General features: G+C 47.4%; 1 protein-coding gene across 2 annotated transcripts in view; it reads right to left on the bottom strand.

Moving 5' to 3' along the window:
• Window positions 1-543: 543 nt before the first annotated feature.
• The window catches only part of EGFLAM (EGF like, fibronectin type III and laminin G domains), a 171,125-nt gene continuing 154,402 nt past the window's right edge, over window positions 544-17,266 (bottom strand). For both annotated transcript variants that reach the window (XM_060146977.1, XM_060146978.1), the window contains exons 19-23: window positions 13,986-14,064; window positions 10,825-10,968; window positions 4,170-4,253; window positions 2,548-2,651; window positions 544-1,732 (exon numbers count right to left, since the gene is read on the bottom strand). In XM_060146977.1, the coding sequence (XP_060002960.1) occupies window positions 1,578-1,732; window positions 2,548-2,651; window positions 4,170-4,253; window positions 10,825-10,968; window positions 13,986-14,064 (566 nt within the window). In that variant the 3' untranslated portion in view covers window positions 544-1,577. The remainder of the gene's footprint in view (window positions 1,733-2,547; window positions 2,652-4,169; window positions 4,254-10,824; window positions 10,969-13,985; window positions 14,065-17,266) is intronic.

The raw sequence follows: 17,266 nt of genomic DNA, 5'->3' as shown, positions 1-17,266 counted from the left end.
GGAATCGCTGTTGCTGTGAGCATTATTGCCCTGAGAGGAAGGATCCTCGTTATCGAAGGTTCCCAAAGACAGGAGGCGGAAGGGTGACGCTCAAGGCGAACGTCTCTAGTTTATTTATTCATTTTTTTAGAACCCTTAATGTGCCTAAAACTGTGCTTGGCACAAAGCTCGAAGCCTTCGCTGACCGCCTGCTACGCAAGCAAGAGCAGAGTCACGATGGGACTAATTACAGGCGCTTGTGTGAGGTGGCTCGCATTTCCCACCTCTTCGGTGGTAGCACTCATCTCACCTGCCCTTAGCAAGTCCTGCCGTGGGGATCTGCCAGTGAGCCAGCTGTTTCCGGGGTCACCGTGTGGCACTGTGATGTCTCAGAAGGAAGCAGCCCCGCTGCTCTGGTTCTTGCCCAGATGCTCAGACCAGGCTGAGGGCACTGCCAGCCCAGCCTGAGAAGCACTGACTGTATTCGTGTCCATTTCTAGACACCGCCTCGGGAGGGATCCGTAACCCCTCCACAGGTGAACGAACGACTAAATGAATGTGCTGTAGCCTTGTTCATCTTCTTTATTCAAGTTCACTACAGACACCCCCCCACTTCAAACCAGAATGACAGTGACCCACCTCAGTAATACATGTGCCTTTCCATCTGCTTCTTCTGGAAGCTTCACAGTCACCTCCTTGAGCCATCATTTACCGAGAGAGAACAGTCAGCTCCCCAAAGTGCCCACCCCAAGTTACCTACCCCGCTCTGCTGATGCCGCAAAGGGCCCAGACAAGTCTCCTTTGGGAGAAAATTCTTAGTGAGTGTGCAAAGAATTCAGGGTTGTCCACCCAAACCTGCAAAAGTATACTGTGTGGACAATCTGTAGCTATAAAAATATACACATACAAAAGGACAGCTACAAAGGCATGGTGCCCCTTTTCTTAGATTTGCATTATAAAAAGTAAGGACTTCTCATTAAAGGTAAACTTCCAGGGCGCAGCTTTATAATTATGATTCTATCTCTAGTCTCCCTTAATCCTTATTTTCATAGTCAGAGCACATTGAACCAGCCAGTGAGGAGGGGAAGGGGTTAATCCTAGTAATTCGTGGGCCAAAGTAGAGAAATTTGAGGTTCAAGGTCTTACGGTCATTCTGCTATCAGTAAGAGTGCCAAGAGTCAGGGGAGGAGAGAAGTATTTTAATACTGCCCTTTGGGCCTCTCTCTCTTTTTTTTTCCTTTCTTTCTTTTTCTTTTTCTTACAAACTATGAATCACAACACAGTCATTGAGCTACAGCAGACAGCCTCGGAAATTCGCCGTGATGTGTGATCTCTGGCGGCCACTACACATTCAATGGACGAAGTCCGATGCTTCCTACACAGAGCATTCCGTTGGGTTTGGCCCACAGAGTGTCAGCAGGAAAGGCCACCCAGGGACTCCTGTCTTGGTCCTAGTTTCCCATCAGGGTGTACTTGCTCCTTGATGAAAGGAAACACACCTGGTCCCCGTGCCTCTGTGTGTGGTGTCAGGCAAGGTCTTGGAGCCCCCGGGTTTCTCAGGATAGAAGGTTCTGTCCCTTGGGCAGAGCCAACTGGTGTTACTGGGCTCCACAAGTGTTGATGTTTTTCCCGTCCACGGCGTCTTCCACGAGGGAAATGTGGTAATCGGTGGACAGGGTGAAATGAGAAATGCAGCCCACGAGGCCTCGCGTGTACTGCCTGTTAGTGTGCAGAGCAATTTCTTTCATTCCACCTGCCAGGAGGCCAAAGGAAGATGACGTGAGTCAAAGGGAAGGATGTCTCTTCAGTATGCCTGAGTGTCTGCTGACCAAGGCGTCCCTCAGCCGACAGGATAGGTGAGGCTGCGGTACCTAGAACTCAGGACATTGCCGCTGTCTAATTTATAATTATCCTTGAAGGAACAAGCTGACTTGGATCAATTTGATACACAATCAGAGCCTAGAAGTATCCACCTCATAAGTGATTTCTGACCTAGTTGACCACTTAAAACCAAATAGTACCTGGTAAATTTTGAAATGTTGTATAATGTCAACAAAATGTAGTATGTGTGGTAAGAGGTGATGTTATCTTAAACCAAGAGAAATACACTGATGTTGAATGCTTTCGATTAAGTTCACTTGTAGGAAATATCATACAGATAGAGGTATCTTTTCATGTTGATGTGTCAGCGTTAGTGGGTTCCAAGCTATGTACAAAAATACCACGCACTCTAACTCTGAGGGGGCCGGAAAGACAGATCCTCCTTCCTCAGGGAGAATTCAAGGAGCTATATTTAGCAGGCTCCTGTTCTATAAACAAGAAAAGCAGGGTTTTCCTGGTGGATCGGTCCACAGCACAAAATCATCTAAGTGCTTCCTGACCCCTCAGCCGTGAGTCAGAAGTTCAGAAAATGGAAGAATGGAATATCTGGAGAGCTTCCTGATTTCCAAGTATCTGACCGACCCAGTGAAGTACACAGCTTTGGGAAGCCCCAGCATGACAAACGGAAGGCTAAAAAGAAAACGCACTGGCCTAATTTAGGTTTCGTCAAAGGTCAAGGTCACTTACCCACATACAGAGCTCCGTTGATGTTGAGCTGCCTCATCATGCCAGGTGACTTGCCTGTTCTGGCCCCGTAGTCGTCCACAGTTATCTTTCCTGATTGGCCATCCCTGTGAAAACCGCCGCCATTTTTGGAGCTTCATTCAGTAATTCAATCATGCATTCATTTTAATACAAATGTATTACTGAAGTCCTTACTAAGCACCCAGCACTATACTAAATGATGGAGCTACCAAAATGAAACAAACAAAAACAGGCAAACAAAAAACCACCGACATTCCTAAGACAAACAAAAAATCCAATTGCCGGTGATCACACAGTGTCGCCACTCTATGGTAGAAGAATGGCCGCCGGGAGCTGTGGAATTCTACGGGAAGAGAACAGAAGCCCAGGGAAAGCTTCTGAAAAAAGACTCTGAGGTGCGTTTTGAAGGCTGGGTGGGTCAGGTGAAGGAGAAGGCTAATGCAGACAGGAAGTGGCAACGGCAATGAGAGAAAAGACGTGGGGGTTGGTACAGACTGAGCATAGAGAATGCTAGAGGTGGGAATAGAGTAGTAAAAGATGAAGCCAGAAGCAGACGGTGAAGGGCATAAGGAGCTTAGTTAGAATTTAGCCTGAAGGTGAGAGGGAACCAGAGAAGAACTTTAACAGGAGGAGTGGTGGTGACATGGTGACACATGGTGAGTGTGGATGTGATTCTAAGCACAATGGGAAGCCAATGCAGTAGTCTTTGTAGAAGGTTACTCTCAGGGAGGATGAAGAATGGCTTTGAGGTTTCTAAAGGACCCAGAGAGTCACCCAAAAGTGACTCTGAGGACAGTGGAATGGAGGTGCTCATCTGTGGCAAGGGCTTTGCAGTTTCTTAAGGTGGTTTCCAAAAACCAGCCACACTTCTTCTCCTTCTCCCTCTTTTCTTCCTCTTCTTTTAACGAGCTCTTTATTGGTCTTTTAATGTTCCTTTTTTATAGCAATCACTTCTTGTTTCTTGGGTTAACAGCCTCTCCTACCTCACTGATGATATTCATGTTTTCATCATTTTTTTCATTCATAGGCTCTGTTTCCTCCAAGTTGCTTTGTTATATCTATTTGTTCTGATATCCATCTTTCATACTGGAAACTTTTTTCAAATGCCTAGTGATCCCCTAGTGATGCCACACAGGTAAGTGTTGAGCACCAAGAAGCAGACTGGAAGCCCTGTGTGCTGGATGGCTTTTGTTGACTGTGCTGTGACCTGGCTCAGTCATTTCCTTGGGGGAATACCTGGATTTCCTATTCTTCTTACTGTGGGGTATAGACCTGGCTTCCAGCATTCTGGAATCTCCTCAAAGTCCACCTGCCCTGAAATCTTATCTTACTAGAGATCTCCGTGGAAGGTGAGGGCTTCTTCAAGTTTAGCCATCGAAGTTCTTTCTCTAGAAGATCTCTGCTGAGTGAAGATTTGGGAGTTCAGCCTCTCTGGCCCGCCAGTGTTAGTAAAGGGCACAGGTGGGAGTTGGTACCGAGATGACCTAACGACCCGGATCAAGGATACTTGGATGCCAGGCCAGGATGGGGAACAGGAAATGGGACTAAAGGGAATTGGAGAGTACATCCCGTCAGCTCTGTCTCACACTGTGGCAGGTACTCACCGAACAGCCTTGACTCGGTGCCACCGACCGTCATTGAATGAACCGTTCACTGTGATGGATGCTACACCACTGCCCAGGTTATAGCTAAAGGCGTCGGAGAAGAACAAGACAGAGAACGGAATCAAACACTGATGTACGCACCGACGGTCGTTCACAAATGATTCTCACTGCGAAAGTTCTTTGGAGCTCAGGAGGTAGTTTCTTTAACACAACACAAAACAATGTTATAAAGACACTAGGTCCCCAGATCAGGCCATGAGTGACCAAAACTGGTTTTTTATTTTTAACTGTGGTAAAGTTTACAGTCTTAACCATTTTTAAGTGTACAGTTCAGTGTTAAGTACATTCACGTTGCTATGCAACCAATTCTAGAACTTCTTCATCTTGTAAAACTGAAACCCTCTATCCATTAAACAACTTGCCATTTCGCCCTCCCCCAGCCCTTGGCAACAACCATTCTTTCTGTTTCTATGAATTTGACTGCCCTAGGTACCTTGTGTAAGTAGGGTCATACAGTGTTTGTCTCTTTGTAACTGGCTTTTTTCACTTAGCATAATGTCCTCAAGGTTGATTTATTTTAGGCTCTATGTACAGTATTAGAGTATAAGGAACAAAAGGGCTTTATTGTTTGTAATGTGTTGTATCAATACTAGGTTGAATAGTATCCCCCCAAAATTAATGTCCACCCAGAATCTCAAAATGTGACCTTATTTGGAAACAAGGTCTTTGCATATGTAATTAGTTAAGAGGGGTGATAGGGGGGTTATATGGGGTTAGGGAGGCCCTAAATCCAATGTGACCGGTGTCCTTATAAAAAGTGGAGATTCTGACACAGAGACAAAGACATACGGAGAAGAACGCCACATGAAGATGGGACTGGAACGTTGCATCTCTAAGTCAAGGAACACCAAGGATTGCCAGCAACCATCAGAACCCAGGGGAGAGTCATAGAACAGACTCGCTCAGAGCTCCCAGGAAGAAGACACCCTGCCAGGAGCTCCAGGTTGAAATTCTAGCCTCCAGAACTGTGCGAGAATACATTTCTATTGCTTTAAGTCACCCAATTTGTGGTGAGTTATTATGGCAGTCCTCAGAAACTAATACATGTGTTTTTACTTTTCAAAAGACAAAACAGAGCGAAACATTGCAGAGCAAGCTGAGCCCCAAAGAATTTACGGGAAGTTGCCTAAAATCTCAGAGCTAACGTATAGGACTTGAACTTGGTGTCTCCCCTGCCCCCGACCCTGCCACATTTTACTCGGTAGCTTCCTATTTCCTATTTCAGTTGCCAGATGCTGTGATACGCTAAGGGGATCGGAAGACATGCATATGTTGTTTACCAGAGAGAAATAACCCTCTTATTTCAGTGTTCATTCAATTATTCTAATTTAATTCAATACAACAAATATTTGGTGAGTGACGATTCTAGGCCGGGCACTGGGCCAGCTGCCTAGACCTCCCCTTGATAAAATAATAAAGCCTATGTAATCATGCTTTTGAAGGAAAATGTATTCCACCTGGACAACCCTCTCCTCATCTTTTAAGAGGACACGTCTCTCCTTTAGCTCGTTGGCCAAGACATAGGAATATTGAGAGGAAACCCGCATTAGCCACTGAGCTCTTGCATGCACTCAGTATAAGAAAGGAGCAAAAATAGAAAGCTTTGGCTTTCCCCAGGGAAGCACTATGGGTCCTTTCTTTAATACTGGAGCCTCAAAGAAGTCACACAGCCCATCGACATTTAACCAAGAATAGAACTCGGGTGACTTGACAAACTCGGAGACAAAGATGTTGCTCTGACCCAGAAAACTCCACTGTTTTCTAATGAATTTTCCCACATCAAGTGTCTCCTTGTACGAAGCAGCCTGGAGGTGGAATTTTCAGATTTCATTATTTAGTGGCCAAATGCTTGTTGAAGAAATGAATGAGTATAAGGAAGGGCTGAGAGCTGGTTGGCAGAAATGTAGCTGAATTACTGTGTGGGCTTTTATGAGAGGCAGAACGGGGTGATGGAAGGAGCCTAGACACTTGGATTAGATGAATCTGCCTCAACTCCCAGCCTCGCCAATTACTAGTTCTGTGATCTTGGGCAATTTGCTTCGTTTCTCTGAGCCTAAATTTTCTAATCTGTGAAATGGGGTAATAATACTTTCCCTGAAGGGTCTTAGGGAAGATTCAGTAAGGTAACATATGTAAAGAGCACAGCACAGAGTAGGAGCCAAGCAAATAACCCCACTGCCCCAAATATACGCAGTACTTAATGCAGCTTGGATATAGCATCAAACAGTACAACCTGGGGGAGCCAGCAATAGGAGAAAGTTGCCGCCAAGAGATAAACTCATCGAGCCTCTCCTGGAAGAGTAGTCATGTGTGAGAGTAAACCAACAGGCTGTAAATATGTAACCAGAACGTCCAGAAACACCCAGGTGTCAGAATCAAGGTGACTTGGGTATAGCTGCAGTGGCACTAGACTGGAATGTGATTGTAATCAAGTGAATGGAAACCTTTTCAGTTGTGTTCGGACGAAGGCCGGGCCTTCTTCTTCTGTTCTCCAGCCTGATAACACGCCTGTTCATGCAATGAGCCAGACTGCATTCAAGGGAGCAAACGCTGAACCCAGCAGACAGGAGTCCAGCCGTCACTGCAGGTGGTGGCGTGGCCCAGTTGGCACACCTCTGGCCTGACTCTCCAACCCCCCCGCCGACTCTCTCTGATTTCAGACCCTCCGAATAACCTCCTGCTCCCCCAGACACCTGATACATCACCCTGGAACTTCTCTTTCTTTTAAATAATAAATGACCAAGATTAGTGGTTGCCTTCGTTGGGAGAGGGCATGAGGGAGCCTTCCTGGGTGTGGGTGGGGCAATGTTCTATACCTTGTTCTGGGTGGTGGTTACACAGGTGTTTACATGTTTAAAAATGTATTGAGCTGTACACCTAGTATTTTGCACTTTATGTAAATTATACCTCAATTTTTAAAAATTGAAGTATAGTTGAATTACAACGTTGCATTAGTTTCTGGTGTACAGTGAAGTGTACACCAGTCTACGTATATGCTATTACAGGATATTGAATATAGTTCCCTGTGCTATACAGTAGGACCTTGTTGTTCATTTTATATAGAGAACTGTGTATCTGTTAATCCCAAACTCCTAATTTATCCCTCCCAACCCCCTTCCCCTTCGGTAACCATAAGTTTGTTTTCTATGTCTGTGAGTGTGTTTCTGTTTTGTAGGTAAGTTCATTTGCATCACGTTTTTTTTAGATTCCACATACGAGTGATATCGTATAATAGTTGTCTTTCTCTGACTCACTTCACTTAGTTATACCTCAATTTTTTTAAAAAGGTAAAAACATGTGAATGAACGAATAAATGAACAAATAAATGCACACCTGGTTTCTCTATCAACGTCCTGTGTATCCGGTTAGCGTGAATCGGTTAACCTGATCCAAGAGTACCTACTCAATTTGGTGCTCACGGAAGGCTAGGAGGCTGAGCACCAAGGCGGGCCACCAGGAAATGCCATCAGGTGGGGTCCTTATACTTAGGCCTCCTTTAAAGTATAGCACAGGGTACTCTGCTAATGTCAGACTGCTTTCCTTTCTCTGCTGCATGAAAATGTTATCAAGGTCACATGGAAAATTAATGGGAAAGATTGCCCGTAAAGTGATATTCACACACCTGGCTTCATGCCCTAAACATAATCATAAAACAAAATGAAACGAAACAAACAGCAAAAGCCACACTCGTCGCCGAGCACGCTGATTCCCTTTCTTTTACTTCACCTTGCACCAAAACCATACATAATTGTTTCGTTTAGAATTCCACTGTTTTTCCTTATTCTCTGGTTGAAGTGCTCTGAGCTCTAAATTAGCAAAAGGACAAGCATTTAGGTGAAGAAAGCTGAGATTATATTGTATTATCTTAGGTTTCCTACTGTTTGCTTTGGACCTGGATCAAACACCAAAACCTCAAAAATGGTTCATCTACCCAATCAACCAGTTCACTCTCTAGGTTCCACTGATGTAAGCTGCTTGAGGGCAGGGCCTTCTTCAGAATAATAACAACCATAACAATAATAATAGCTACATTTTATTTAGTAGATATAGCGGGCCAACTTCCTGACATATGTTAGCGATCGGAGTTTTTAGAACATAGAAAACACCCGATCAAGGATAATCATTATCACTAATAACTAGATATGCCAGGCCCTGCACTAAGGCCTTTCTATGAATTAACTCATTCAGTCCTCACGACCAACCGTTTCCTTTTACGGAGGTCGGTAACTTGCAGGAGATCACGTGGCCGTGGGAATCCGGCACGTCTGACTCTGAAGCCCATGCTTGTGACCACTTCAGACCCTGTTTCTCAGGGCGTGGTGGTTCCTGATGGCTTCCAGTGAGATTCTGGCGCTCAGCGGGATTTCCTCCACCAGCATCTCTGGATGTGGGCCCAGGAATCCAGTAACCTCTAACATGAGCCCCGCAGCTGACTCTCTGTATGCTGACAGTTTCAAACCAGTGGCCACACTCTGATTCCTCTCTGTGCCCAGCCTCCCGCAGGGCTTCCATACTTCTGTGTTGGGTGAGTAATGTTGGGGGCAGTGGCTGCCCAGAGGCAGGAAATGCAGCAAAGCAGCCGCGCCGGGCCTGGGGCCCAGGGAAGAGTTCAGATGTCTGCCTGCCTCCGGTGGAGACTGAGTGCTGTGCCCTTTACGCAGAGCACAGCCAGAACTCCAGGCTAAAGAGGAAAACACGGGGCCTATTTCCAGAAGCCTGAGAAAGCGATGGTAAGAAAAGAAATACATCGGGATGGCGTGGAGTTGTAAGAAGGGTGCCCGGGGGCCTGGGGGTCTGCCCAGGGCCGGGTGTGAGAGCCAGCGGGGGCTGTGAGGGGTCCCGAGCAGATCGAGCTTCCCTGTCCAGCTGGGTTTTCACGGGCGGTTTAGGGGGAAGTTGGGCCTCCCACCCACGGCTGAGCTACTGTTTCAGTTCCCTTTTCTGGGCACAATCAAGTACTTGAGGCCTTGGCGAGGTTAACCACAGGAAAACCACAAGAAAATGGCTTTGCGGCAGCCAGCCTGAAACTGGGGTGTGAAGAGCTCAGCATTTGACCTCAGGGCCCGGGGGAGGGGACGGAGGTGGTGAGAACTGCTCTCTCCAGCTTTCAACCACACGTGGCACCCCAAAGTCCTCAACAACCATAGGGTCACATCGCTGAGCACACTCTGCTGGGTAGGGGCAAGCGTGCTGTGGGACAAGTGACATTTCCTTTCGAAATGCCTTTTATTCGAATTGCAAAGACATAGCATTCTACCCTGGCTGTCAGCAATCCCAGCGCATGACCCACTGAAGCCCCACAATTAAGCCTTCATCTTCTCTGCAGTTCCGCTCTCACTTTCGTCTATTTCAATTCCAATTAATTCCATATCATTTAATGAACACTCGTGCTAGTCACCAGAGGGGGGATTAAAGAAGGAAAAGCCAGAGAAATTCCTGTCCCCATGGAACAGATGGTGAGTAGGGGTTTCAAACCTTAGCAGGCGTCAGAATCACGTGGAGAAACAGTTAACAGATTGCTGGTTCCCACCTCTAGAATTTTTCTGGTTCAGTAGGTCAGGGGTGGAGCCTGAAAATTTGTATTTTTAATAAGTTCCCAGGAGATGCTGATGCTGCGGGTCCGGAGACCACAATTTGAGGATCACTGGTCTAAACGAGATATTTCTAACCTCAAGTGAGGCTGTACCATCACAATCTGTAGAGAAGCTTTTTCATAGTACACAGCTGGTGCCTGCCCCTTGGGAATCCCGTTAGCACCTAGCTGCCACCCAGCTTCTGGTGGCGAGAAGTCATCCAGGTAATCCTTTAGCTACTTCATAGGAACCCACTTGACAAATCTGAGAGCAGTCTAAACCGACGTAAAAGATGTTAGAACTTCTGGAACTGGCTCATCCGTTATCACCCAAGAAGCACTTTTAAAAATCCAAATGTTGGGTTGCCCTATGGAGATATGAATCTGTGCTTTGTTCTTTGCAGTGGGAGATCGGACAAAGCAGGCATTCTCCTTCCCAAGGCTCCAGAGTGAATAGGGAGCAGAGTCAGAATATAAAGAAAGGTCTCTAGACTAAATCTTCAGATCTTCCTGAGCTGGAGAGCGCTGGGCCAAATGCCCGAGTCCGTGCTTGGCAGGATCAACGTCCCCTTTCGACTACTTCCTAATTTGTAAGTGGGGAGTATATGGCAGGAACATACTAGAACAGGAGTCACAAAACTTTCCTCTAGAGGGCCAGATAATAAATATTTCAGGCTTTGCCATACAGTCCCTATTGAAACTACTCAAGCGTATCACTGTCTCATGAAAGCAGTCGCTGACAATACGTAAATGAATGAGGGTGGCAGTATTCCGATAAAACTTCATTTACAAAAATGGGTGGCATGCCAGATTTGGCCGTCAGGCCATAGCTGACCAACTGCTGCTCTAGGGACGGATATTGGAAAGAAAGACCAGGAGCCTCAAATTAACTCGGAGCTGCAGGCAGCTGTTCATTCTAGCAGACTGCGCTCTGGCTCCCCCTGCAACCCTCTGTTCGGCGTGATCTGTACCGTCTGAGAAAAATCGCAAGGTGATGTAGAAAGCAGCTGGAGTAGGGGTTACCTGAACACCAGGGCTCCATCCCGAAGGCCCAAGGAAATGAAGTCACTGTTGGGTCTCATGGGGCTGTCTCCCCTCCACATCAACAGGCCGTCTTTGGCAGTTGTCTTAAACCTCATGAATACATTTGATCTGGATCCTGACACCCTGGAGGAAGTACACAAATAATGACATCAGATCAACCAGTCTCCACCAACATTCATTCCTGAGGAATCCCAGATTCCTCTGCCAATTATGAGGATAATCTGACATTTCTGACTCTTGCTACCAGGAGATTAGAAAAGGCATCACCACCACAGGTCATGCCATGGGTCTAAAGGTCTGACCTCCTCATTCTGCACTTTGGAGTCTGTCTCTCTCCCCAGGTGTGGTCAAATGCCACAAGAGAGCATTTGATGAGTCACAGATCAGCCAGACTGTGGCCAAGGCCACGGTCCCAGCCTGCACCCCCAACACACACCTCAAGTCTTCCCTCTTTCCTGTCCTACCACTCACGGGTCCTTGGGAAAGTGTCCCCTATTCCTCAAAAGGAAGTGGTTTCCTTAATTACCAAGAGGTTCAAGCGGGCAGCTGCTCTGGGCTATGATCGTGGCTGTGGATGGCTATCTCTGGAGGTGACATCCTGGAGGGCAGAGGAGGAATGACTGGACAAGGGGCAGAGTGTCAGACAAGGAAGGTGCCTTGTCTGGAAGGAAGGTGATGGGATAATGGTCTCGAGGGGTGTTGGGGCAAAAACAGGGTGGAGAGGAACAGGAAGATGAGAGGAAGGAAGGGGTGGTCAGGAAGGTCAGGTCCCGGCCCTACAGCTTTGGCTGGGAATAGGCTCACGTGATTCTGTGTCCCTATCAGTTCTGGGATGTTCTTAACAATTCTTGGGAAGAGACTAGTTCACAGATCCAGTTTCCCTAGAAAGTGACCAGTGTTTCATCTGCAATAGGAAGAAAAGCAACCATGAGTCCTTAAATAAAAGGTGAGATGAGAGTAAACATAACTTAATATTGCTCCTAAGATGGCACTACTGGAAAAAGCTCTTTATCCATTTTCCTGTCACGTGCACCATCCCTCTGTCTCACGAACATGGCCTGGAGTGCAGAGTGCATTCAGTAGTGAACAGTGGAGGGGACTTTTGTCTAAGGCTTCCCAGAGCCTGAGCCAGACAGGAGGAGATCAAGTTTGCCCTCCCCAGGCAGGGTCTCAGAGTGGTGGGCGAGGAGCAGGGTCCATGATACTGACTGCTTCACCAGGCCAGGTGCAGAGCAATCCAGCCCCGGCCTGTTCCCTAGAGAGCTGCTTTCCCCGTCTTCTGTCCAAGTTTCCTTCTTTCCCTCACTTGCCTTGGGTACATTGATTGGTACAAGCCAATCACGATGGTTCCATTTCTCTTGCAGTGACTGGTTTAGGGGTGGGCATGTGACCCACCGTTGTCCAATGAGACAGAGGAAATTTATCAGGAGGATTCTAGAAAAGATTCCTTTCCTTTTTAATAGAGTCACATGAAAATAAAAAGTTTTTTTTACTTGCATGGGATATTGCCATGATTTACAGCCATTTAATGAGCATTTATGAACAACTATCTTATAACCACAAAGGGTATAACCATTGGAAAATAAGCTGAGGATAACAAGGCAGGAAAATGGGTCTTTGAATAATACCGTTGATTATCTGCATTAATCAACTCAGGATCCAGTCTAAGTCTGGACAGCTTGTTATGTGAAATAATAAATACCCGCCACGTTTAAGACATGTTGAGCTGAGTTTCCTGTTACTTGCAGCCGAAGGCATCTAACTGAAGCAGACCCTGAGCTTGACTTTTACCTGCAGCTTCACACACATGCACACGTACATGCACCTACCTATATGCACACAGGTGCCACTGGGCTTTCTGCTTTGGGGCACTGCACCTCCTCCTTTCACCAAACCCCTCTGCTCCCAACCACCCAGTGCCTCTCACTAAGCACCAGGGGGCTAGAAACTTGGGCCTTGTTCACACGCTCCCAGTTTCTGGGGACTGAACACCCTTCCATCTCTGGGGAGAAAGGGCTTAAGAAAGAAGAGGGTTTCTTGGCTGGGAATCTATTTTGCCTAAGGCCCCATGCAAGACAACCTTGATAAACACAACATGAGAGTAGAGAAACAAAGCCCTGTCTGTCTGGTGTGTGTTCAGAGTCACCAGGGACATCCAGTGCCCTAGGAAAATGTCTCTCAACCTCTTTTGTTCCTCGAAAAGCCACCAAGTTCCACCCTAAGAACTGCATGCCTTTGGCTTAAAGCATTGCCTTAGTCTGTGAAGATGTGATCAACCTGAAGAGGATGGGAACATTCTAGAATGATTGTGCTGGTGGTAGGGTGAGGGATGGCACTCTCTAAACTACAAAGAGCTAGGGGGGAAGGAAAAGAAAGAGAAAAGGGTAAACGGAAAGCGTCAAAGCCAAGCTTCACTAGATCGAAGACTTTGCCTAGAGCCAGTCTTTCCCATGTCGTGCAAAATAGGCTATTCCAGACCAGGAGCTTGGAGCCCGGAGCGGGCTGGAGCATCTGCCACCCGCGATTAAAAGCCACAGCTGTGACTCAGGCATCTCCTTAGATCATGCTCTTGTATCCACGTGAAGAGAGCTGAGGAGCCCCCCCACCGAACTGGAAAGAGCCTGAAGAGGACAGTGGACCTCGTCGATGGAGACGCAAAGTAGGACACGGACCTGGGGCTGTTGTTTGGTAGAGGATGCCCCAGAACCCTTCCTCGGCTGGCTTCTTCAGACCATGGCCACAGAGCAGCATGACGCTGACTGCCCTGCTGGGGAATCGGACTCATATAACCCTGGCTTCGGGAGTATCAAGTTCTCACTGCCTCTCAAAGCCTGAATATTGGAAATCCCGGGGCCGGGCACGTCCCTTTCTCTGGGAAACGTCCCTTGGACCAGAAAGGCTTTGGGTTGTTTGTCATGGGCTTGTTTCAAAGGTTGCATTTTTGAGTTTGTTTTTTGTGTTGTTTTTGTTCTAGTTTCTATGTTTATTTTGTATGTTTTTCCCCTCTGGGACTATGGCTAAATTCTCGTGCCTTTCTGGAGAACCATCTTCTGGCACGGAAGATAAGGAAAAGCTCTGGGAAAGATACTGAGAAACTGACCCACCAGGAGATAAGGAAGGTGCCTGTGGAAGCTTCTTACCTCTTGAGGATATCCGGATGGTCATATGTCAGGTAACTGCGGCTGATAAACTGAGGGATCTCAATGGCTTCTGTGATGGCTGAGACAGAACAGAAAATGGAGGTTACATGCTACGTGGCTCTCTTGACCCCTACTCTCCACCACGTGGCGGGAAAATACAAAGAAAGCCAGTTCCTGGAAGCAGGACATTTATCAACTTGGCGGCCCCTTCCTCTTGGCTGTACAGGCACTTGGCCTGGTTTGGGACTGCCCGGCCTGATGGCCTGTAATTGGCATCTCCCTGCTGTCCCCTCTCTGGGGCTGGCCGTCACTCCTATCGGTCTCAGCACTGCCGAGAAGGCCTTGCAATATGCCAAAAATTGAACTGTGCCCAATTATTCTTGGAAGCCAAAGGGCAGGTCTTGGGCCATGCGAGGAGCAGCTGGGGATAACCCTGTTCTCCAAGGGAGGCAGAGAAAACAATCCCCCCAACAAAACCCACCAGGATTTCTCTAGCTGAAGCCAATCTGGTCCAGAGCCCTTTCAGCCATGACCTCAGACACTGGTGAAGCAGAGGGGATGAGGCTTTGACAATTGTTTGCAAATCACCTTCCGGTGTTGTATTTCACAAGATTTTCACCACAATCACAGGAAGGAGGGGGGGGGATGGGAGGGTTTGATTGTTCCCATTTTTATATTTTTACTTTATCATTATTATTTTTTGCGGTACGCGGGCCTCTCACTGCTGTGGCCTCTCCTGTTGCGGAGCACAGGCTCCGGATGTGCAGGCTCAGCGGCCATGGCTCACGGGCCCAGCCGCTCTGCGGCATGTGGGATCTTCCCGGACCGGGGCACGAACCCGTGTCCCCTGCATCGGCAGGCGGACTCTCAACCACTGCGCCACCAGGGAAGCCCAACAATTGATTTCAACATTTCAACATTTATATATAAAAAAACCCATTTTTATAGACTAGGGAATTGAGGCATAAAATCATCAAGGATTTGCCCAAGATCATACAGCTAAGAAAACAATAGACCATGAGCCAGACCGACTCTCCCCAGTTCTGGCCCTGAGCCCGCTTTTTACTTTTCAATATTTTAGAGGTGTGTTTCCTTCCTCCCAGCTTATCATCTTTGTGTTCTTGAGGAATCTCCTTCTTCCATACAGTCAGTAAAAGAATAGGCTAAGGAGTTGTGTTTGGTGTCACAAATTAGGGATAATTTAGGGGATTTCTTCTAAAGAGATTATAGCAGTATCTCTCTTCTCTTTAGAAAGGCACAAATGGCAGTTTAAATAAATTAAGGTAGAGTGAATCTCATGTTTAAAGAAATGTGCAAAACGAGAGAGAATAAGCCAGCTTATAAAACGAGTTCTAGTTTCACAAAAATATGCTGTTGGTACAAAGACATTGAACTAAGGACTCTATACCCAGGGGAGAAAACGTACAATTATTGACACTACAAACGACAGGAGAGTTTAAACTCAACTTCTAAACATTAAAAGAAAGAAGAAAGGAGGGAAGGAAGGAAGGAAAGCAAAACACAAAACCCAATGACATTGGGCCCCCAAATATAGGTTCCTGTGTTAGCAGGTCACCACAGCATGCTCCCATTCTCTTCATAAAAAAGGAAGGAAGGAAAGGAGGAAGGGAGAGAGAAAGAAAACAAGAAATGCAGAACAGAAGTAAAAAATGTTAAAGACAGTTTCTGAGGTAACTAAGGAATTGCTTCACTGTCCTCTGAGGCAGCAAAGCCCAAGACGAGGGTCTGCTGACCGGAGCACCTTCTAGAGACTGAAGTGAACAGCTCTTGCGTCTTAAATTCTGGGCTGTACCACAGGTCTATCTTCCTGTGCTTAAAGCGAGTAGGAGGAAGAAGGAAGAAAAGGAAGTCGAGAGAAGGAAAAAGATGCAAAATGACACAAGCAGAAAGATGGTGGGAAGAGGGAAGAAGAAGGGGAAAGTAGACGCCAGAAGAAGAGAAAAGAAAACCGTGGAGAAGGTGTAAAAATGGATGGCAGCCCCGGGCAGGGGAAGGAGAGGGGGATGGGAAAGGTGAGGCTGGGAGAGACACCCAGAGGAGCAGAAATAGAAAGGAGAGGGCCAGAAGCGGGGATGAGAAGTAAGAGTGCGAAATGCAGGAGGGCAGGAGAGCTCTTAGCTGGGCTGGCAGGCCCCGGACTGCAGGCTGCTAGTGCTGAGACAGGAGGAGAGACTATCCCACCCAGAGCTAAACATCACCCCGGCGCCCCTGCTGGGTTAGGCTGAGCCTCAGGCAGGGCCTGTCCCCGCTGTTGGGTCTGTGGCCAATAGTCCTCATTCCCCTGGACTCCCTGAAATGGTCAGGGCACACTCTGCACCTGGACCCTCAAAGGGGTGTGTAGGAGCCCCGTCCAGGTGCCTGCTAAGCCCCCCAGCTCAGGAGCTCAGGGCTTCCCGAGGTCCAGCTGGGGGACAAGTGTGTTCCCAGGGCCGGCGATTTTGGAGGGAGGATGCCCACCACCCTGGGAGGTGTGTCCCCCTCATTACCTCTGCAGGTGGTTGGCCTGCACTGTGCCCGCAGCCTGCCTTGGCATGAGCCCAGGGCACTGTCACAGCTTCTCAGGGCGCTGTACACAGGACTCACTGTACTTACGATTGAGGCAGTAGTTCCCACACTCTGCCAGGTGCCAGCATGAAACAGAACAGGGAAGGTCAGAATCTCACAGCCATTGCAAAATCCCAATTACTTTGGTTGCAGATTTCTGGGAACCAGCCTTGCTGCCCTCGGGAAGCCCTGCAGGAATTCACATTCCTCTTACGGAATGTGAATGATTCCCAACAGGAACCACTGGAAATCTGCATGGTGAGCACCAAGTCACCCAACACACCTCCCCAGTCCCAGCTCACGAGTGGAGGCACAGGTGGTGGTGGACAAAGAAGATGTATGTAATAAATTGTCTGACACTCTGAGGCTCCCCTGAGCTTGTGCTGACAGTCCCCATTTAATCTAAACCTGGAGAAATTCCTTGTTAAAGTTACTTACCTTGTCAATGACCATTTATTTTCTTGTTTCCAGGCTACGTGTGAAAAAGGCATGATAAGCCAGCCAGCTGCCTCTTTTTTCTCTCCGTAGTGGAAAATATCATCCTCATTCCCACCCCACCCCCTTTGCAATATTCCAGAGCCCTGGTGACGTGGGGATTAACAAAGAGCAGGGGAACGCTCTAGAAATGACACCGCGGAATACAAAAATGGTGAAAATACACTCAGTGTCGTCAGCGTATGTGGATAGCTATTAACTCCGTCCTACAACATTACAGC

This window comes from Lagenorhynchus albirostris, chromosome 3 (assembly GCF_949774975.1).
Source record: "Lagenorhynchus albirostris chromosome 3, mLagAlb1.1, whole genome shotgun sequence".
Classification (NCBI taxonomy): Eukaryota; Metazoa; Chordata; class Mammalia; order Artiodactyla; family Delphinidae; genus Lagenorhynchus; species Lagenorhynchus albirostris.
This window is presented reverse-complemented; position numbering and strand designations above follow the sequence as displayed.